This window comes from Oncorhynchus masou, unplaced genomic scaffold (genome assembly GCF_036934945.1).
Source record: "Oncorhynchus masou masou isolate Uvic2021 unplaced genomic scaffold, UVic_Omas_1.1 unplaced_scaffold_1013, whole genome shotgun sequence".
NCBI classification, from domain to species: Eukaryota; Metazoa; Chordata; class Actinopteri; order Salmoniformes; family Salmonidae; genus Oncorhynchus; species Oncorhynchus masou.
The window spans coordinates 181113-204052 of NW_026999833.1; the positions used below are offsets into that span (position 1 = coordinate 181113).

The 22940-nt window shown below is 43.8% G+C and overlaps 1 protein-coding gene across 1 annotated transcript in view; it reads right to left on the minus strand.

The window, feature by feature from the left end:
* Positions 1 to 22065, minus strand: part of LOC135528677 (adhesion G protein-coupled receptor B3-like) — a 48867-nt gene extending 26802 nt beyond the window's left edge. Inside the window, exons 1-5 of the mRNA XM_064957791.1 lie at positions 21985 to 22065; positions 14292 to 14390; positions 11135 to 11306; positions 8379 to 8492; positions 5267 to 5306 (exon numbers count right to left, since the gene is read on the minus strand). Coding sequence (XP_064813863.1) covers positions 5267 to 5306; positions 8379 to 8492; positions 11135 to 11306; positions 14292 to 14390; positions 21985 to 22064 — 505 coding nt within the window. The 5' untranslated portion in view covers position 22065. The remainder of the gene's footprint in view (positions 1 to 5266; positions 5307 to 8378; positions 8493 to 11134; positions 11307 to 14291; positions 14391 to 21984) is intronic.
* Positions 22066 to 22940: the final 875 nt, after the last annotated feature.

A 22940-nucleotide genomic window follows, 5' to 3' on the forward strand; every position in this document is an offset into this window, starting at 1 on the left:
GAGAGCATGCGTAATTAGAGTAGGCTACAGGGAGAGCATGCGTAATTAGAGTAGGCTACACAGGGAGAGCATGCGTAATTAGAGTAGGCTACACAGGGAGAGCATGTGTAATTAGAGCAGGCTACACAGGGAGAGCATGTGTAATTAGAGTAGCTACACAGGGAGAGCATGCGTAATTAGAGCAGGCTACACAGGGAGAGCATGCGTAATTATACACTACGGTTCAAAAGTTTGGGGTCACTTAGAAATGTCCTTGTTCTTGAAAGAAAATCAATTTTTTGAGGACAAGTACATTAGTGTCTAGTTTGAGAAACAGACGCCTCACAAGTCCTCAACTGGCAGCCTCATTAAATAGTACAACAATAGACTGACGAGTTTCAGAAGAAAAGTATTTGTTTCTGGCCATTTTGAGCCTGTAATCGAACCCACAAATGCTGATGCTCCGGATACTCAACTAGTCTAAAAAAGGACAGTTTTATTGATTCTTTAATCAGGACAACAGTTTTCAGCTGTGCTAACATACATGCAAAAGGCTTTTCTAATAATCAATTAGCCTTTTAAAAGGATAAACTTGGATTAGCTAACATAACGTGCCATTGAAACACAGGACTGATGGTTGCTGATAATGGGCCTCTGTATGCCTATGTAGATATTCTATTAAAAATCAGCCGTTTCCAGCTACAATAGTCATTTACAACAATAACAATGTCTACACTGTATTTCTGATCAATATGATGTTATTTTAATGGACAAAAAAATAGCTTTTCTTTCAAAAACAATGACATTTCTAAGTGACCCCAAACTTTTGAACGGTAGTGTAAATGCTGAATGGCTTTCAATATCTGGGAAAATATCCACATCGGGCAGCAGGCGCAAGTGTCAGAAAATGTGGTGATGAGGCTTGTGGAACCTTCGGGGCGGCAGGTAGCCTAGTGGTTAGAGCATTGGGCCAGGAACCAAAAAGTTGCTACATCAAATCCTCGAGCTGACAAGGTAAAACTCTGTCATTCTGCTCCTGAGCAAGGCAGTTAATCCACTGTTCCTAGGCTGTAGTTGTAAATAAAATAAAAATCTTAACTGACTTGCCTAGTCAATTAGATGTTAAAAAATAAACCCTAGGTTGGCAAGGGGAGCAATGTCACCATGGAAAATGTCTTCACTTCACTGTCATTGGTGAACTACAAGCTTGAAAAGAAAACAAGTCTGGCCGGCACCATGAACAAAGTGAGTCAAGAGCTCCCTATATAACGCACTGGCACAGCCGTGGTGTTGTGGTACAATGGTGTGGAAGAATGACAAGACAATTGGACTCAATAAAGAGAAATCCAGAGACTATTACCAACTACAACCAAACAAAGGCATGTCAAAGTGTGTCAAGCAAGTGAAAGGTACTCAAATTGTTGTCAGGACAAGGAATAACAGCTAAATTAAATCCAACTGATGTTGAAGATGTACACAAGCCGACAATAATTTGATTATTTTTTAAAACTTATATTCATTATAATGCCTTTACTGCTTTTGTGCCGAATTTCATCAAGGCCTTAAAATGATGTTGAGGCTACTGATGTTTTCATCAAGGCCTTAAAATGATGTTGAGGCTACTGAATCAGCCTTAAAATGATGTTGAGGCTACTGATGTTTTCATCAAGGCCTTAAAATGATGTTGAGGCTACTGATGTTTTCATCAAGGCCTTAAAATGATGTTGAACTGATGTTTTCATCAACTTAAAATGATTTTGAGGCTACTGATGTTTTCATCAAGGCCTTAAAATGATGTTGAGGCTACTGATGTTTTCATCAAGGCTTTAAAATGATGTTGAGGCTACTGATGTTTTCATCAAGGCCTTATATGATTTTGAGGCTACTGATGTTTTCATCAAGGCCTTAAAATGATGTTGAGGCTACTTTCATCAAGGCTTTTTGATGTTGAGGCTGCTGATGTTTTCATCAAGGCCTTAAAATGATGTTGAGGCTACTGATGTTTTCATCAAGGCCTTAAAATGATGTTGAGGCTACTGATGTTTTCATCAAGGCTTTAAATTGATGAGGCTACTGATGTTTTCATCAAGGCTTTAAAATGATGTTGAGGCTACTGATGTTTTCATCAAGGCCTTAAAATGATGTTGAGGCTACTGATGTTTTCATCAAGGCTTTAAAATGATGTTGAGGCTACTGATGTTTTCATCAAGGCTTTAAAATGATGTTGAGGCTACTGATGTTTTCAGCAAGGCTTTAAAATGATGTTGAGGCTACTGATGTTTTCATCAAGGCCTTAAAATGATGTTGAGGCTACTGATGTTTTCATCAAGGCCTTAAAATGATGTTGAGGCTACTGATGTTTTCATCAAGGCTTTAAAATGATGTTGAGGCTACTGATGTTTTCATCAAGGCCTTAAAATGATGTTGAGGCTACTGATGTTTTCATCAAGGCTTTAAATTGATGAGGCTACTGATGTTTTCATCAAGGCTTTAAATTGATGAGGCTACTGATGTTTTCATCAAGGCTTTAAATTGATGAGGCTACTGATGTTTTCATCAAGGCTTTAAATTGATGAGGCTACTGATGTTTTCATCAAGGCTTTAAATTGATGAGGCTACTGATGTTTTCATCAAGGCTTTAAATTGATGAGGCTACTGATGTTTTCATCAAGGCTTTAAATTGATGAGGCTGTTATCATGTTCAAATGAAATATTCATTCTGTTTCACAGTTGTTACAAAGGTACTCCACAAATAGAATTGATTGAACAATTAAATATATATATATATATTTTACATTTAGCCTACAGTAACTTCAACTAATGAAAACGCCATTGTGTTATTTCAAATAGAAAACACAAATTGTATTCTAATGTTACCCAAATGTTTATTTTTGTGATAGCATATATCAAATATATTAATTACACTGTTGGAATGTTGCAGTCAGGCCTTCTGAGTGGCACAGTGGTCTAAGGCACAACATCACAGTGCTAGCTGTGCCACCAGAGATTCTGGGTTCGAGTCCAGGCTCTGTCACAGCTGACTGTCAGTTAGCCTTAATTCTCTCACAGCATCCAGCCTGTTTGACACAAAGCTATTTTCCACATTTTAGACCACTTTTTTTTCTCAGGCCTCCATTGATTTAGTCACCCAAATCTTCACCATCCTACAAGGGTAAAAACTCCAATCAATTTTGAACAGATTATGATAGAGACCTGGGGTTAGAACCATTGGTTTTGTTAGAGGAGTATTTACACAATGAACATTTACCTATTGGTCAAAATATGTGTTTGTGATTGGACACCTTACACACTCTTAAAAACACAATACGTTAAACATGAGTCATCAACAAAACCAATGAAACCAGGGCTACAGTGCAATGCTTTCCCATCGGCCATTTTGTTAATGAACAACAAGTACAAAGGGATGTTTAAAATGATAAGCGCTGTCATTATTATTCAAATTCACGACTCTCCCACTCTATCTTACCCTTCTCTTTGAAATCAAACAATGCTTTTCATCCCACACAGAAAGCTAGCCGGCTTTCTGACGCCTAACAAATTCTCTTTTTTCACTGAAGCCTCCCTTATCACTCCTCCTCTGTGTCCCAAATGGCACCCCTATTCCCTTTATAGTGTGACCTGTGACTAGGGCCCATGGGTAAAGTAGTGAACTATATAGGGAATAGGGTTCCATTTGGGATGCCAGCCTGTTCTCACATCAAATGGGTCTGTTTTGATAATTAAGCCAGCAGGCGTCCAATGTGGATAGTGGGCTGTTACACAACCTGGGAAGTTATTAGATGTTGTTGGATAGTGGGCTGTTACACAACCTGGGAAGTTGTTTGATGTTGTTGGATAGTGGGCTGTTACACAAGCTGGGAAGTTGTTTGATGTTGTTGGATAGTGGGCTGTTACACAACCTGGGAAGTTGTTTGACGTTGTTGGATAGTGGGCTGTTACACAACCTGGGAAGTTATTTGATGTTGTTGGATAGTGGGCTGTTACACAACCTGGGAAGTTATTTGATGTTGTTGGATAGTGGGCTGTTACACAACCTGGGAAGTTATTTGATGTTGTTGGATAGTGGGCTGTTACACAACCTGGGAAGTTGTTTGATGTTGTTGGATAGTGGGCTGTTACACAACCTGGGAAGTTATTTGATGTTGTTGGATAGTGGGCTGTTACACAACCTGGGAAGTTATTTGATGTTGTTGGATAGTGGGCTGTTACACAAGCTGGGAATTGTCAGTGGGCTGTTACACAACCTGGGAAGTTATTTGATGTTGTTGGATAGTGGGCTGTTTCACAAGCTGGGAAGTTATTTGATGTTGTTGGATAGTGGGCTGACACAAGCTGGGAAGTTATTTGATGTTGTTGGATAGTGGGCTGTTACACAACCTGGGAAGTTATTAGATGTTGTTGGATAGTGGGCTGTCCGAAGTTGTTTGATGTTGTTGGATAGTGGGCTGTTACACAAGCTGGGAAGTTGTTTGATGTTGTTGGATAGTGGGCTGTTACACAACCTGGGAAGTTGTTTGACGTTGTTGGATAGTGGGCTGTTACACAACCTGGGAAGTTATTTGATGTTGTTGGATATGCTGTTACACAACCTGGGAAGTTATTTGATGTTGTTGGATAGTGGGCTGTTACACAACCTGGGAAGTTATTTGATGTTGTTGGATAGTGGGCTGTTACACAAGCTGGGAAGTTGTTTGATGTTGTTGGATAGTGGGCTGTTACACAACCTGGGAAGTTATTTGATGTTGTTGGATAGTGGGCTGTTACACAACCTGGGAAGTTATTTGATGTTGTTGGATAGTGCTGACAAGCTGGGAAGTTGTTTGATGTTGTTGGATAGTGGGCTGTTACACAACCTGGGAAGTTATTTGATGTTGTTGGATAGTGTGACATAACCTGGGAAGTTATTTGATGTTGTTGGATAGTGGGCTGTTACACAACCTGGGAAGTTATTAGATGTTGTTGGATAGTGGGCTGTTACACAACCTGGGAAGTTATTTGATGTTGTTGGATAGTGGGCTGTTACACAACCTGGGAAGTTATTTGATGTTGTTGGATAGTGGGCTGTTACACAACCTGGGAAGTTGTTTGACGTTGTTGGATAGTGGGCTGTTACACAACCTGGGAAGTTATTAGATGTTGTTGGATAGTGGGCTGTTACACAACCTGGGAAGTTATTTGATGTTGTTGGATAGTGGGCTGCTTTAATTTCAATAGGAAATGTAATCAGGAGCTCATTAATTGAACGTGACACCTGTCTGTTTGTTACCTGATCGACAGGCGATGTCAACGTCTTTCTCAAAGTCCGTCTGTTGGGAGAGAAAAGACAACAGTGGTGAAAATACGGTCAGACATAGATGTAGACATAGATGTAGACATAGATGTAGACATAGATGTTATGTATCTGTTATGTTGTGTATCTGTTATGTTATGTATCTGTTATGTATCTGTTATGTTATGTATCTGTTATGTTATGTATCTGTTATGTATCTGTTATGTTATGTATATGTTATGTATCTGTTATGTTATGTATCTGTTATGTTATGTATCTGTTATGTATCTGTTATGTTATGTATCTGTTATGTTATGTATCTGTTATGTATCTGTTATGTATCTGTTATGTATCTGTTATGTTATGTATCTGTTATGTTATGTATCTGTTATGTATCTGTTATGTTATGTATCTGTTAAGTATCTGTTATGTTGTGTATCTGTTATGATATGTTATGTATCTGTTATGTTATGTATCTGTTATGTATCTGTTATGTATCTGTTATGTATCTGTTATGTTATGTATCTGTTAAGTATCTGTTATGTTGTGTATCTGTTATGTTATGTTATGTATCTGTTATGTTATGTATCTGTTATGGTATGTATCTGTTATGTATCTGTTATGTTATGTATCTGTTATGTTATGTATCTGTTATGGTATGTATCTGTTATGTATCTGTTATGTTATGTATCTGTTATGTTATGCATCTGCCAGTTCTTTCTGCCTTATTTGCACATTTTGGTGGACTATCCCTTTAATAGGGCTTGTCTCTTTAAGAAAAAAAAGTATCAGTTTGGGGAAATGTTTGGTGTGTAACTGGCTGAGGTTCTATTTGTGTGGAAAACTTTTTAAGCACAGGAGGCTGCTGAGTGGAGGCCAGCTTATAGTAATAGCTGGAATGGATTAAATGGAATGGCATCAAACACAAGGAATCCATGTGTTTGATGTGTTGGATACCAATCCATAAATTCCGTTCCATCCATTACTAATAGCCCATCCTCAATTAAGGAGCCACCGGCCGTCTGTGCTTTTAAGCAACCTAGATCTATCCATTCCAGGGAATTCCTTTAGTTTGTTATTGTTGATTTTTACTCATATTTGTAAGATGAGCTGAGCTGTTGTGAGGAAATCTACCCAGGGCCAGATTTCCCACTCCCTCAACCATCCGGTGAGATCTGTCCTGCTGATTGTATTTTTATTTGAATGACTTGTATTTTTGCATTTTGAAGGGGGATTTCTTATTTAGACTTTTTCATTGACTTTCGGACTATTTTTCATTGGGATTCTATTTGGGATTTAGACTTCCTGAACTTTATTTTGTGTCTATTAGAAATGGTTTTGTGAAAGGATACACATACTATGACCATATGCTTATGTTGCTCACTGTATTCATTTTGTCTCTGTCTTGCCTTGGTCACCCTCATATAAACACAGCATCTCTTTTAACTTTAATATTGTAGCATGGTTTGAGATCAGAGATGATTGGTACAATATGATATCATAAAAGAAACCTAGAACAACTCCAGCCACATGCAGTGATGAGATGAATTAAGTCAATAGAACAATCCCAATAACAAGCTCTTTTGACATCTGATTAAACATGTCATCTTTATATAGGAGTTTCATTGCATCTATCTATTTCCTTTCCCTGTTTGGGTCAGTTACTGTCAACTTAATGGTCCTATTCTCCCTGCTCCGTTCCCAACTATATAGCAACACGCCTGCATATAACAGGGAATTTGTAGCACTAAAACAGCGATTGGGAACGAATCACTGTTTGTTCTCTGCAAATGATTCTATTGAACCGGGGGCACTCTGACAGCCAACACACCATTCTACAACAGTGGAAATTAATTCAATCTGTGTAGGAGGATATTAGAATACAATGCTGGGTAGATCAGACGATAGTTATGATGAGCGAAGGTCGTTGGCAGTTGGCGTTCTGCTGGATCAAGAGATTTGGTGTGGCGTTACAAAGGTCATTCAAACAACTGGTGCTTTATTACTGTGTGTGTGTGTGTGTGTGTGTGTGTGTGTGTGTGTGTGTGTGTGTGTGTGTGTGTGTGTGTGTGTGTGTGTGTGTGTGTGTGTGTGTGTGTGTGTGTGTGTGTGTGTGTGTGTGTGCATGCGTGCGTGTGTGTGACAATGGAGAGGGGCTTGGTAAAATGATGAAAATTGAAGCTTGACGAAAGTGACAAATGAGTTTAATCAAAATGAATCCAGGAAGTTGGAAAACGGATCTCATTTATTAAAGTGTGTGTGTGTATGCTTGTGCATGTGTGTGATCTGTTCCAGGGGCCAGGGCCACGTGCTGGTCTACACTGAGTGTAATTACAGTGGAACTCAAGCAGATACAGTAAAACGACGGGTAACAATGCCTCATCCAGACCAACCAGCAGATTTGGTATTTCAGTTGACTTCCTTCATTGACTGAATTGAAATGGAATGGATCCCAACCCTGCTATGAAGGCTTGTCTTGAGGGTTTGTAATACTATACCTTTTCACACTGAGCTGAGCCAAGGCGATCCCTGCCGAGCCGTACTGCACTGGCCTGGTTAGGCATCCACCACAGTTGCTGGAAACATACTGGAAAGGACAATGTGAAAAGAATGTCTCCTAGCCAGAGCCAGCACAGTACGGTTCAGTTCAACCCTATAGTGTGAATCAGCTGCTAGAAGCAAATCCTAACCTACATTTAAGTGGAATTTTCACTTGGTTTGTGTTCCAAATGGCACCCTATTCCCTATCGGCCCTGGTCAAAAATAGTGCACTATATAGGGAATAGGGTGCCATTTCAGACTTAGTCTCATTGACATCAATTCATATTTTACTCGTGATCATGTGGATGTGCTCCTTTGTTTCAAATATAAAAGCAGGTATAGGCTTTGGTTGAGCACAGAGGAGGCTGGTGAGGGGAGGACGGTACATATAATGGATGGAATGAATTAACTGGATTGGTATCGAACACATGGACACCAGGTGTTTGATGTGTTTGAGACCATTCCATTTATTTCTGTTCCAGCCATTACCCCGAGCCCGTCCTCCCCATTGAAAATGCAGACCAGCCACCACTGGGTTGAGGGTTATACAGTACTGGTGTTATCGTACCATAATCTGAGCATGACCGTTGGGGAAAGTGCCAGTGTTGTCAGCGTTGAGGGGGTCCTGACAGTTTCTGGGGTCCTGACAGTTTCTGAGACGACATCTGAAAGCATCTTGGACCTGCGGAAAGCGAAGCACCATAGACGTAGTATTAGACACTTGACATTTAGTATTCTATGATATATAATGTGTATTTTAGTTTCTGACAGGCTATGGCCATGACACTAGAGAGTAAAAACATCCTCTATTGTTCCTGCAGTAACCTCTTGACCTTGCTCACAGTGATTACAGCTACATTCAAAGGGGAGGGGCAGGTTAATAGGAAAGTGATGTATTAGAGCGCTTGACATAAGTATAATATTATATATCATGTGTATTTTAGTTTCTGAAAACATCCTCTATTGTTTCTGCTGTAACCTCTTGACCTTGCTCACAGTGATGACAGCTACAGATTACAGGGGGGGGGGGGCAGGTTAGCAGGAAAGTGATGTACAGTGCCTTGCAAAAGTATTCATCCCCCTTGGTGTTTTTCCTACTTTGTTGCATTACAACCTGTAATTTAACTGTATTTTTATTTGGATTTCATGTAATGGACATACACAAAACAGTGCAAATTGGTGAATTGAAATTAAATTTTTTTAAATGGTGCGTGCATATGTATTCACCCCCTTTGCTCTGAAGCCCCTATATAAGATCTGGTGAAACCATGATGTGTGAAACCACATCATATGATCTGTCACATTATCCCTGTTCTAAAGGCCCCAGAGTCTGCAACACCACTAAGCAAGGGGCACCACCAAGCAAGTGGAACCATGAAGATCAAGGAGCTCTCCAAACAGGTCAGGGACAAAGTTTTGGAGAAGTACAGATCATGGTTGGGTTATAAAATAATATCCCAAACTTCGAACATCCCACGGAGCACCATTAAATCCATTATTAAAAAATTGAAAGAATATGGCACCACAACAAACCTGCCAAGAGAGGGCCGCCCACCAAAACTCACGGACCAGGCAAGGAGGGCATTAATCAGAGAGGCAACAAAGAGACCAAAGATAACCCTGAAGGAGCTGCAAAGCTCCACAGCGGAGATTGGAGTATCTGTCCATAAAACCACTTTAAGCTGTACACTCCACAGAGCTGGGCTTTACGGAAGAGTGGCCAGAAAAAGCCATTGCTTAAAGAAAAAAATAAGCAAACATGTTTGGTGTTCACCAAAAGGCATGTGGGAGACTCCCCAAATATATGGAAGAAGGTATTCTGGTCAGATGAGATTAAAATTTAGCTTTTTGACCATCAAGGAAAACACTATGTCTGGCACAAACCCAACACCTCTCATCATCCTGAGAACCCCATCCACACAGTGAAGCATGGTGGTGGCAGCAACATGCTGTGGGGATGTTTTTAATTGGCAGGGACTGGAAAACTGGTCAGAATTGAAGGAATGATGGGTGGCTCTAAATACAGGGAAATTCTTGCTTCAGCCTTCCAGAGATTTGAGACTGGGACGGAGGTTCACCTTCCAGCAGGACAATGACTCTAAGCATACAGCTAAAGCAACACTCGAGTGGGGAAACATTTAAATGTCTTGGAATGGCCTAGTCAAAGCCCAGACCTCAATCCAATTGAGAATCTGTGGTATAACTTAAAGATTGTCGTACACCAGTGGAACTCATCCAACTTGAAAGAGCTGGAGAAGTTTTCCCTTGAAGAATGGGCAAAAATCCCAGTGGCTAGATGTGTATAGAGACATACCCCAAGAGACTTGCAGATATAATTGCTGCAAAAGCTCTACAAAGTATTGACTTTGGGGGGGGGGGGTGAATAGTTATGCACACTCAAATGTTCTATTTTATTTGTCTTATTTCTTGTTTGTTTCACAATAAAACATATTTTGCATCATCAAAGTGGTAGGCATGTTGTGTAAATAAAATGATACAACGCCCCCAACATATATTTTAATTCCAGGTTGTAAGGCAACAAAATAGGAAAAATGCCAAAGGGGGTGAATACTTTCGCAAGTCACTGTAAACAAAACATCTGGCATTAATCTGGGCCAGATCACTAATCTCCTAATAAATACTGTAGTTAGGGCCAAATGGGAAACGTGTGTGTGTGTGTGTGTGTGTGTGTGTGTGTGTGTGTGTGTGTGTGTGTGTGTGTGTGTGTGTGTGTGTGTGTGTGTGTGTGTGTGCGTGCGTGCGTGCGTGCGTGCGTGCGTGCGTGCGCGTGTGTGTGTCCACAAGAGATAAGAGGGATTAAACATGTTTAAGGGTCAACAAAACGTTGTGACACAGGGCCATGTTCATTTGGCACCAAGTGTAAAATGGGGTGATTCTATCTGAATTGGTCCAATAAGAAACATTCATTTTTATATCCTGTTGGAAATTATTTTGGGGGGTAATTTTGATATGTTGTGCACTATGAACAGAATCCTACTGAAAGAGTAACCCATTATCCCCAACCCATACATACCTCCCCTTGTCCTTCCCTCACTTCCCCAAGACATCTTTCACCCTCCCCCCCCCACCTTTCCTCACTTCCCCAATACTTCCCTCTCCCCTCTCCCCTCTCCCACTCTCCTTCTCCTTCCCACACTTCCCCAATACCTCCCTCTCCCTCCTCTCTCCCCTCTCCCCTCTCCCCTCTCCCCTCTCCCTCTCCTTCCCCAATACCTCCTTCTCCCTCCTCTCCCCTCTCCTTCCCTCACTTCCTCAATATACCTCCCTCTCCCTCCTCTCTCCCTCTTCCTCTCTCTTCCTTACCTCTTTCCTCAGGATACAGTGCACCATGACGATGACAAAGCCCTGCAACGAGTCGAAGACAGAGAAGAGGATCTGAAATAGGATGGAGCGCTTGTCTGTCATGGCCAGCACCGCAGACATCCAGGTCAGAGCCAGCAGAGGCAGAACCACACAGGAACTCCACAGAGAGGCCCTGACAGCGGGAGGGGAGAGAGGAGGAAAGGATAGAGGGGGATGGGAGAGAGGGGGCGGGAGAAGGGAGGGGAGAGAGTGGGCGGGAGAGGGGAAAGGGAAGGAGAGGGTGGGAGAGGGGAAACAGGGGGAGACAGGGGATAGAGGTTAACCTGGCACACATCAGATCACATAAGACATTACTGCCTGGCCAGACTACTACAGTGGTCTTTCTTGTAGATAGAAGACATTACTGCCTGGCCAGACTACTACAGTGGTCTTTCTTGTAGATAGAAGACATTACTGCCTGGCCAGACTACTACAGTGGTCTTTCTTGTAGATAGAATACATTACTGCCTGGCCAGACTAATGACTCACAAAGCCAGCAGTTCAGTTTACAAATACAGAAGCACCAGAACCATCATCTACTGTGTAAGGACACATAGTATCTTACCAGATAGTGTTCTGTTGTCTCTCTAACATGCAAGACATTACTGTCTGACTGCCCAGTCCTCTACTATAGGTCTAATATTACTGTCTGACTGCCCAGTACTCTACTATAGGTCTAACATTACTGTCTGACTGCCCAGTACTCTACTATAGGTCTAACATTACTGTCTGACTGCCCAGTACTCTACTATAGGTCTAACATTACTGTCTGACTGCCCAGTACTCTACTATAGGTCTAACATTACTGTCTGACTGCCCAGTCCTCTACTATAGGTCTAATATCACTGTCTGACTGCCCAGTACTCGACTATAGGTCTAATATCACTGTCTGACTGCCCAGTACTCGACTATAGGTCTAACATTACTGTCTGACTGCCCAGTACTCTACTATAGGTCTAATATTACTGTCTGACTGCCCAGTCCTCTACTATAGGTCTAACATCACTGTCTGACTGCCCAGTACTCGACTATAGGTCTAACATTACTGTCTGACTGCCCAGTACTCTACTATAGGTCTAATATTACTGTCTGACTGCCCAGTCCTCTACTATAGGTCTAACATTACTGTCTGACTGCCCAGTCCTCTACTATAGGTCTAACATTACTGTCTGACTGCCCAGTACTCTACTATAGGTCTAATATCACTGTCTGACTGCCCAGTACTCTACTATAGGTCTAATATTACTGACTGACTGCCCAGTACTCTACTATAGGTCTAACATTACTGTCTGACTGCCCAGTACTCTACTATAGGTCTAACATTACTGTCTGACTGCCCAGTACTCTACTATAGGTCTAATATCACTGTCTGACTGTCCAGTACTCTACTATAGGTCTAACATTACTGTCTGACTGCCCAGTACTCTACTATAGGTCTAACATTACTGTCTGACTGCCCAGTACTCTACTATAGGTCTAATATTACTGTCTGACTGCCCAGTACTCTACTATAGGTCTAACATTACTGTCTGACTGCCCAGTACTCTACTATAGGTCTAATATCACTGTCTGACTGCCCAGTACTCTACTATAGGTCTAATATTACTGTCTGACTGCCCAGTACTCTACTATAGGTCTAACATTACTGTCTGACTGCCCAGTACTCTACTATAGGTCTAATATCACTGTCTGACTGCCCAGTACTCTACTATAGGTCTAATATTACTGTCTGACTGCCCAGTACTCTACTATAGGTCTAACATTACTGTCTGACTGTCCAGTACTCTACTATAGGTCTAACATTACTGTCTGACTGCCCAGTACTCTACTATAGGTCTAACATTACTGTCTGACTGCCCAGTACTCTACTATAGGTCTAACATTACTGTCTGACTGCCCAGTACTCTACTATAGGTCTAACATTACTGTCTGACTGCCCAGTACTCTACTATAGGTCTAATATTACTGTCTGACTGCCCAGTACTCTACTATAGGTCTAACATTACTGTCTGACTGCCCAGTACTCTACTATAGGTCTAACATTACTGTCTGACTGCCCAGTACTCTACTATAGGTCTAACATTACTGTCTGACTGCCCAGTACTCTACTATAGGTCTAACATTACTGTCTGACTGCCCAGCACTCTACTATAGGTCTAACATTACTGTCTGACTGCCCAGTACTCTACTATAGGTCTAACATTACTGTCTGACTGCCCAGTACTCTACTATAGGTCTAATATTACTGTCTGACTGCCCAGTACTCTACTATAGGTCTAACATTACTGTCTGACTGCCCAGTACTCTACTATAGGTCTAACATTACTGTCTGACTGCCCAGTACTCTACTATAGGTCTAACATTACTGTCTGACTGCCCAGTACTCTACTATAGGTCTAACATTACTGTCTGACTGCCCAGTACTCTACTATAGGTCTAACATTACTGTCTGACTGCCCAGTACTCTACTATAGGTCTAATATTACTGTCTGACTGCCCAGTACTCTACTATAGGTCTAACATTACTGTCTGACTGCCCAGTACTCTACTATAGGTCTAACATTACTGTCTGACTGCCCAGTACTCTACTATAGGTCTAACATTACTGTCTGACTGCCCAGTACTCTACTATAGGTCTAACATTACTGTCTGACTGCCCAGTACTCTACTATAGGTCTAACATTACTGTCTGACTGCCCAGTACTCTACTATAGGTCTAACATTACTGTCTGACTGCCCAGTACTCTACTATAGGTCTAATATTACTGTCTGACTGCCCAGTACTCTACTATAGGTCTAACATTACTGTCTGACTGCCCAGTACTCTACTACAGGTCTAACATTAGCTATCTATGCAAGGACACATTTTCCATCCTGTTTATTCTCTGTAGATCTTCCAAGGTCTTGGTCCAGACACACAGACCATCAGACCAGTCATACACACACACACACACATACACACACATACACATACACATACACACACATACACATACACACACACACACACACACACACACACACACACACACAGAGATCATGAGACCGGTCATGCACACACAGTTAATCTCATGAATTCCCAGTGCCAGGCATCGATGTACTGTAAGAGAGAACTTACATGGCATTACTGGCTGTAGTTGCAGAGAGAGCAGTGGTGGACACCACACCACATTTGGCACATTTCAGAGTCAACCCTGTATGGGGCTCGTTCATCGGTCTGTGGGACAACAAACAACAAAACAACAGGAAATAGTGTTTAGTGTTTAGTGAAGAAGTAGCACTATGTCGAGCATAGCATTCCTTCTGTTCTCTCATACACCATGTGGACACTAGTGATGATAGTAGTGAAGAAGCAGCACTATGTCTAGAATAGCATTCCTTCTGTTCTCTCATACAACATGTGGACACTGGTGATGACAGTAGTGAAGAAGCAGCACTATGTCTAGCATAGCATTCCTTCTGTTCTCTCATACAACATGTGGACACCAGTGATGACAGTAGTGAAGAAGCAGCACAATTTCTAGCATAGCATTCCTTCTGTTCTCTCATACAACATGTGGACACTAGTGATGATAGTAGTGAAGAAGCAGCACTACACCATCCCAACGTTCTCTATCATATTAGCAGAATCTAGGGCCAATTTGTCTGTGTTTTTAACCCTTGTGTGGTGTTCATGCTATTCACCCAATGTTCACGGGTCTGATGGACACAACATTTTGTGTTTTTAAAACAATACAGCTATAACAATTTATGTAAAAAATACTTCATACTTAATACTTAGATGTTGACTAATATCAATTACGAGCAATATAGACAGCATACATGGGTAGCCTAGTGGTTAGTGCGTTGGACTAGTAACTGGAAGGTTGCAAGTTCAAACCCCTGAGCTGACAAGGTACACATCTGTTGTTCTGCCCCTGAACAGGCAGTCAACCCACTGTTCCTAGGCCGTCATTGAAATTAAGAATTTGTTCTTAAACTGACTTGCCTAGTTAAATAAAGGTAAAATAAAAATATTTGCCATTTATCTATACAAAAATTAGATTTTTATAAACAAAAATCAATTATAATCAAGACATGGGTGGAATAAATCATGTTTATCTTGAAGAAATATAAATGAAACAATGTTTTCATCACAATTGATGTTTATTGCTTTGAACTGAACACATTGGAAGGACAAATTTTCCTACAGTATTTTATGGAAATGATAAATGAGCCCCATTGAACACAAATGAAGGCCGGTCTGCACACCACATGAGGGACAGAGTTTTACTGTGTGTTTTGCAAATGTATTCCTTGCACTTGATTCATATGTACTGTGTCTTCCTGTCCTTCTTGTCCACACACATCGCAGTGCTTCTTCTTGTTGCTACCGGCTGCAATCTAGAATGATCAAAACACTAAGTTCAGGAATTTGACTAACATCTCACTCACATATTTATTTACAGCAGGCCAATGTAGGAGAGTCAGACACACACACATGCAACAGCATCACTCACACTTACTTCCGGTACTGGAGTTGTTGGTTCTGTGGGTCGGGCAGATGGGGCACCAGCATCCTCTTCCTGAATCCTCCTCATGATGGCTGCAGAAGCTGGGGTCCTTGGGATATGTTGTCTCCTCTGGATTTGGGGTCTTACCAGTGCCTTGCCCAGCTCCTCGAGAAAGAGCCGTCTCCTCTGGATTTGGGGTCTTACCAGTGCCTTCCCAGCTCCTCGAGAAAGAGCCGTCTCCTCTTGATTTGGGGTCTTACCAGTGCCTTGCCCAGCTCCTCTAGAAAGAGCCGTCTCCTCTTGATTTGGGGTCTTACCAGTGCCTTGCCCAGCTCCTCGAGAAAGAGCCGTCTCCTCTTGATTTGGGGTCTTACCAGTGGCTTGCCCAGCTCCTCTAGAAAGAGCCGTCTCCTCTTGATTTGGGGTCTTACCAGTGCCTTGCCCAGCTCCTCGAGAAAGAGCCGTCGCCTCTTGATTTGGGGTCTTACCAGTGCCTTGCTCAGCTCCTCGAGAAAGAGCCGTCTCCTCTGGATTTGGGGTTTTACCAGTGCCTTGCCCAGCTCCTCGAGAAAGAGCCGTCTCCTCTTGATTTGGGGTCTTACCCGTGCCTTGCCCAGCTCCTCGAGAAAGAGCCGTCTCCTCTGGATTTGGGGTCTTACCAGTGCCTTGCCCAGCTCCTCGAGAAAGAGCCGTCTCCTCTTGATTTGGGGTCTTACCAGTGCCTTGCCCAGCTCCGCGAGAAAGAGCCGTCTCCTCTTGATTTGGGGTCTTACCAGTGCCTTGCCCAGCTCCTCGAGAAAGAGCCGTCTCCTCTTGATTTGGGGTCTTACCAGTGCCTTGCCCAGCTCCTCGAGAAAGAGCCGTCTCCTCTTGATTTGGGGTCTTACCAGTGGCTTGCCCAGCTCCTCTAGAAAGAGCCGTCTCCTCTTGATTTGGGGTCTTACCAGTGCCTTGCCCAGCTCCTCGAGAAAGAGCCGTCGCCTCTTGATTTGGGATCTTACCAGTGCCTTGCTCAGCTCCTCGAGAAAGAGCCGTCTCCTCTGGATTTGGGGTTTACCAGTGCCTTGCCCAGCTCCTCGAGAAAGAGCCGTCTCCTCTTGATTTGGGGTCTTACCCGTGCCTTGCCCAGCTCCTCGAGAAAGAGCCGTCTCCTCTGGATTTGGGGTCTTACCAGTGCCTTGCCCAGCTCCTCGAGAAAGAGCCATCTCCTCTTGATTTGGGGTCTTACCAGTGCCTTGCCCAGCTCCCGAGAAAGAGCCGTCTCCTCTTGATTTGGGGTCTTACCAGTGCCTTGCCCAGCTCTTCGAGAAAGAGCCGTCTCCTCTGGATTTGGGGTCTTACCAGTGCCTTGCCCAGCTCCTCGAGAAAGAGCCGTCTCCTCTGGATTTGGGGTCTTACCAGTGCCTTGCCCAGCTCCTCGAGAAAGAGCCGTCTTCTCTTGATTTGGGGTCTTACCAGTGCCTTGTCCAGCTCCTCGAGAAAGAGCCGTCTCCTCTTGATTTGGGGTCTTACCAGTGCCTTGCCCAGCTCCTCGAGAAAGAGCCGTCTCCTCTGGATTTGGGGTCTTACCATTGCCTTGCCCAGCTCCTCGAGAAAGAGCCGTCTCCTCTTGATTTCGGGTCTTACCAGTGCCTTGCCCAGCTCTTCGAGAAAGAGCCGTCTCCTCTGGATTTGGGGTCTTACCAGTGCCTTGCCCAGCTCCTCGAGAAAGAGCCGTCTCCTCTTGATTTGGGGTCTTACCAGTGCCTTGCCCAGCTCCTCGAGAAAGAGCCGTCTCCTCTGGATTTGGGGTCTTACCAGTGCCTTGCCCAGCTCCTCGAGAAAGAGCCGTCTCCTCTTGATTTGGGGTCTTACCAGTGCCTTGCCCAGCTCCTCGAGAAAGAGCCGTCTCCTCTTGATTTGGGGTCTTACCAGTGCCTTGCCCAGCTCCTCGAGAAAGAGCCGTCTCCTCTGGAGCTTCCCTCTGTTCCAGTCTGGGTTCAACGCCATCCAGTTGACAAACGTGTTGTACGTCCAAGATGTTAAAAGAATATCACAAGTGGCCAGCAGGGGTTCTTCTGCTGCAGCTGTAGCCAGTCACCAGCTTGTCTTGTCCACCCCTCCTTGTAGCGTTGTAATCCATTATCATTTCTGGTTTATGATGTTCCTGGTCACATATTCTCCCATCCCTATGCAGCGTACTCATGAGTACCACATTTGTGCCTTTCTTTGACACGTAGGACAACTAGGGACGTGTCGGCCGTGAACACAAACTTAAAGGGATTGATAGGCCTCCTCCGTGCATTCAGCAGCTGAGGTGGGAGCTCTGTTCCTACCATTGTCAGCTTCCTCTTGAGGAGCTCCTGTCCCAGCTTGTGCAAAGTAAAAAAGTTATTGCATGTGATGTTGTGGCCACGGAGTCACTGTGTCACGTCCAGGACAACCCGCATCCCTTGGTTCTTCTCAGGGGCTCCCCCAGGACAACCCACATCCCTTGGTTCTTCTCAGGGGCTCCCCCACGACAACCTGCATCCCTTGGTTCTTCTCAGGGGCTCCTCCAGGACAACCCGCATCCCTTGGTTCTTCTCAGGGGCTCCCCCAGGACAACCTGCATCCCTTGGTTCTTCTCAGGGGCTCCCCAGGACAACCCACATCCCTTGGTTCTTCTCAGGGGCTTCTCCATTTGACTTCACCATTTACACTGGCAAGTTCCACACATATGAAGAAGCAGCATCACAGGCAGCCCAGATCTTGATTCTATATTTTGCAGGTTTAGACGGTATGTACTGCCTGAAGGGGCAGCGACCCCTAAATGGCATAAGCTGCTCATCAACAGTAACGTTGGGCCCGGGGTTGTAAAACAGGGGAAGGCGGTCCACCCACTTGTCACACACTGACCTGATTGCAGCTAGCTTGTCTTTCTACACTGACCTGATTGCAACTAGCTTGTCTCTCTACACTGACCTGATTGCAGCTAGCTTGTCTCTACACTGACCTGATTGCAGCTAGCTTGTCTCTCTACACTGACCTGATTGCAGCTCGCTTGTCTCTCTACATTGACCTGATTGCAGCTAGCTTGTCTCTCTACACTGACCTGAATGCAGCTAGCTTGTCTCTCTACACTGACCTGATTGCAGCTCGCTTGTCTCTCTACACTGACCTGATTGCAGCTAGCTTGTCTCTCTACACTGACCTGAATGCAGCTAGCTTGTCTCTCTGCCGCCGAGCTGGTCTGGTGTCTCGGTTATTGAAACGGATAATCCTGTAAATAATGTGGAAGTTTTACAGAGACATTGTTGCACAGAAAAGTTCTCTGCCTGTTTCTGCATCCCCACGGGGATTCTGTGGATTCTCCATTGGATCTGAAAACACCAGCAAGGATAAGAACCCCCCCCCCTAATTAAAAATGAATAAATAAACACACCTTCCCTCCAAATTAGTAAGTCCAGAATGATTTTCTGGATGGTGTCTGGGATGAACAGTTCAAAAGAAGACTATGTCCTGCACATGAGAAACCTCCATCCGCGTCGGTCCTGGTTGTATCTTTATCACATTGGCAGTCATGAGGGGTGGTCCTGGTTGTATCTTTATCACATTGGCAGTCATGAGGGACGGTCCTGGTTGTATCTTTATCACATTGGCAGTCATGAGGGGTGGTCCTGGTTGTATCTTTATCACATTGGCAGTCATGAGGGACGGTCCTGGTTGTATCTTTATCACATTGGCAGTCATGAGGGACGGTCCTGGTTGTATCTTTATCACATTGGCAACCATGAGGGGTGGCCCTAGTTACATCTTTATCACATTGGCAACCATGAGGGGTGGCCCTAGTTACATCTTTATCACATTGGCAGTCATGAGGGGTGGCCCTAGTTACATCTTTATCACATTGGCAGCCATGAGGGACGGCCATGAGGGGTGGTCCATTCCTTGGACAAGAAGACCATTCAATTTCACCATTTTTTGACATCCATATTTCTCATCCTGTAGGTTGCTGACGGACTGGTCCTGGGTATGGTTGGCTGCTGACGGGCTGGTCCTGGGGCTGGTTGCTGACGGGCTGGTCCTGGGACTGGTTGATGACGGGCTGGTCCTGGGACTGGTTGATGACGGGCTGGTCCTGGGGCTGGTTGCTGATGGGCTGGTCCTGGGACTGGTTGATGACGGGCTGGTCCTGGGGCTGGTTGCTGAAGGGCTGGTCCTGGGGCTGGTTGCTGAAGGGCTGGTCCTGGGGCTGGTTGCTGACGGGCTGGTCCTGGGGCTGGTTGCTGACGGGCTGGTCCTGGGGCTGGTTGCTGAAGGGCTGGTCCTGGGGCTGGTTGCTGATGGGCTGGTCCTGGAGCTGATTGCTGATGGGCTGGTCCTGGTTGCTGACGGGCTGGTCCTGGGGCTGGTTGGTTGCTGACAGGCTGGTCCTGGGGCTGGTTGCTGACGGGCTGGTCCTGGGGCTGGTTGCTGATGGGCTGGTCCTGGGACTGGTTGCTGATGGGCTGGTCCTGGGACTGGTTGATGACGGGCTGGTCCTGGGGCTGTTTGCTGACGGGCTGGTCCTGGGGCTGGTTGCTGAAGGGCTGGTCCTGGGGCTGGTTGCTGATGGGCTGGTCCTGGGGCTGGTTGCTGACGGGCTGGTCCTGGGGCTGGTTGCTGACGGGCTGGTCCTGGGACTGGTTGCTGATGGGCTGGTCCTGGAGCTGGCTGAGGGTCAATCTCATCCTATTCTTCCAACTCACTGTCAGAATCTGAATTGACAGAGACATGATCCTCAGATTCTGAAAATGCTTCATCTTCCAAAGTGGAAAACACTCTTTCCACACCATCTTTTCTCTCTGCAAAAATTATTTTGAAGTCTCTCTGAGCAGAGATTATTTTTTCCTTACTGATTGATTGTGGGAAGGAGCCACACATGCAAAGCTATTTCTCTGTTGTGTTCCTCACCCAATTTGCACCTGGCTGGGGGAAAGTTTGGAAATTTTTTCTTTTTTTTGATTAATGTATCGAAATAATGTATCGAAATAATATATTGCAATAACATCGTGCAGGTTCCCGCAAGACTTGCCAAGTTAAAGGTTAAATAAATAAATACAATAAATAAAACATGTATTGTGTAGTTTCACAGTGTGCACTCAATAAAAATGTGTTCTTTTACATGTTCTTCACAGAAAATGAGCCAAGGCCAAAGAGTCCAGATTGAAAAAATAATTAATTGCATTTTTCATTTAGTAAACACTGAAAATGGGTCCCACAGACCTCAACACCACACAAGGGTTAAGAAAAAACTTTAGCACCCGCAACTTTTCATGTTAGCAGTTTCCAGACAGACATGGCCAATGTTAGCGTGGGTGTTGTAGAGGGCTTTGGGATTAACACGCATCAAGACGACATAACATGACGTTAGTGACAAAAACATCACTAGGAATGGCATCCCAACTTTCTGTATCACACTAGTAGTAGTCAGGCAGGGCCACAGTGTTCTAAAAACACATGACAAGATGACATAAGGCTGGTTTAAATTAGATCTAAGGACTGTCTGTGGACAGTTGTCACATTCTAGTGGTCTACAGACATGTTGTAGACTGAGTATAAACCAGTCTTTATGTGGGGCTGTTTAAGAGGGACTCTGGTGTACCAACCAACGAGAAGACGACAGAAAATAACACATTCCAACTCGTTAGTAGTAGTCAGGGCCAATCTGGGGACCTGTGGGTGGTGGGCGTTTTAAACTATTTTCATTATGGACTGATTCTGCCACGTCTCCCCCCTACTCTCCCCACACACACACACACACACACACACACACACACACACACACACACACACACACACACACACACACACACACACACACACACACACACACACACACACACAAACGCACACACACACACACACACACACACACACACACACACACACACACACACGTCGTCTCCCCCAGAGAGATGTGACCTCTTTATGTTGATGCCTCTAATGGCCTCCCATCAGACAGAGTAAAGAACGAGGCCTAATCTCCATATGGAAAATGAAGAGATTCAGAGGGTCTGTGTGAATGTGTGGTGAGGGGGTGTCAGACTACGATGTATACTAAAGGACTGGAGAAGTAGACCACTGCAGATCTTAGGACTATACAGTCAACACTCCGGCCAACACAAGTGTTTCAATGTCCATATAAGGAAGTAGAACTAAATAAGGAAGAATAACTAGTTGCTGTCTGTCTTTGTTGTGTATCACAATGAATTTTATAAGTAGGTGCTCTCTTACCCAGCTGCTTCAGACATACTACAGGTCATAGAAATAGAATAGAATAGAGATTCTATATCTTTGCTGTAGGTGGTTTCTTACCCAGCTCGATGCTTCGGCTTCTTCTCCAGAATCCCGTCTCTGGAGACCAGCTTGTTGAACACCAGGATACCAATCACCATGTTGACCTGTTCATAGAGAAGGAACACCTTCACATATATATTCATATACCTGAGGGAAACCTGAATATATCTAGTCATAAACCTGAAGGAAACCTGAATATATTTAGTCATAAACCTGAAGGAAACTGGAATATATTTAGTCATATACCTGAAGGAAACTGGAATATATTTAGTCATATACCTGAAGGAAACTGGAATATATTTAGTCATATACCTGAAGGAAACCTGAATATATTTAGTCATGTACCTGAGGGAAACCTGAATATATTTAGTCATATACCTGAGGGAAACTTGAATATATTTAGTCATGTACCTGAGGGAAACCTGAATATATTTAGTCATATACCTGAGGGAAACTTGAATATATTTAGTCATATACCTGAGGGAAACTTGAATATATTTAGTCATATGGGGCTACCGGTTCAAAGCACTGGGCCAATAACTGAAAGGTTGCCGGTTTGAATCCCAGAGACGAATGAAAACATAACTAGTCACACTCCCTGATATTCAACTGTTTACAGAGAAAAGCAGTGTAACTGGTGGGAATCAGCCTGGCTCTCCACTCACCAACACAACTCCATTACACTAAGAGGACACTGTCAAGGTCTGAAGGGAGACATTTACATTTTCATAGAGGGGGAACAAGGTAGGATTGGGGTCACTACCATTTCAATAAAGGAAGTAAACAGAAATGTGAATTCCAACTCCAATCCTCCTAATGGAATGGACCCCAGTCCTGGACTAAGGTGAGGGAACAATGTCACGTCTAAAGACACTTGTGCACTTTAGGAAAGGTAGCTGCATTAGTATGTCAATAAGATGTCATTATCCTTGTGAAATACAGAAGGTGAATGACATCATTAGTGTACCGTACAC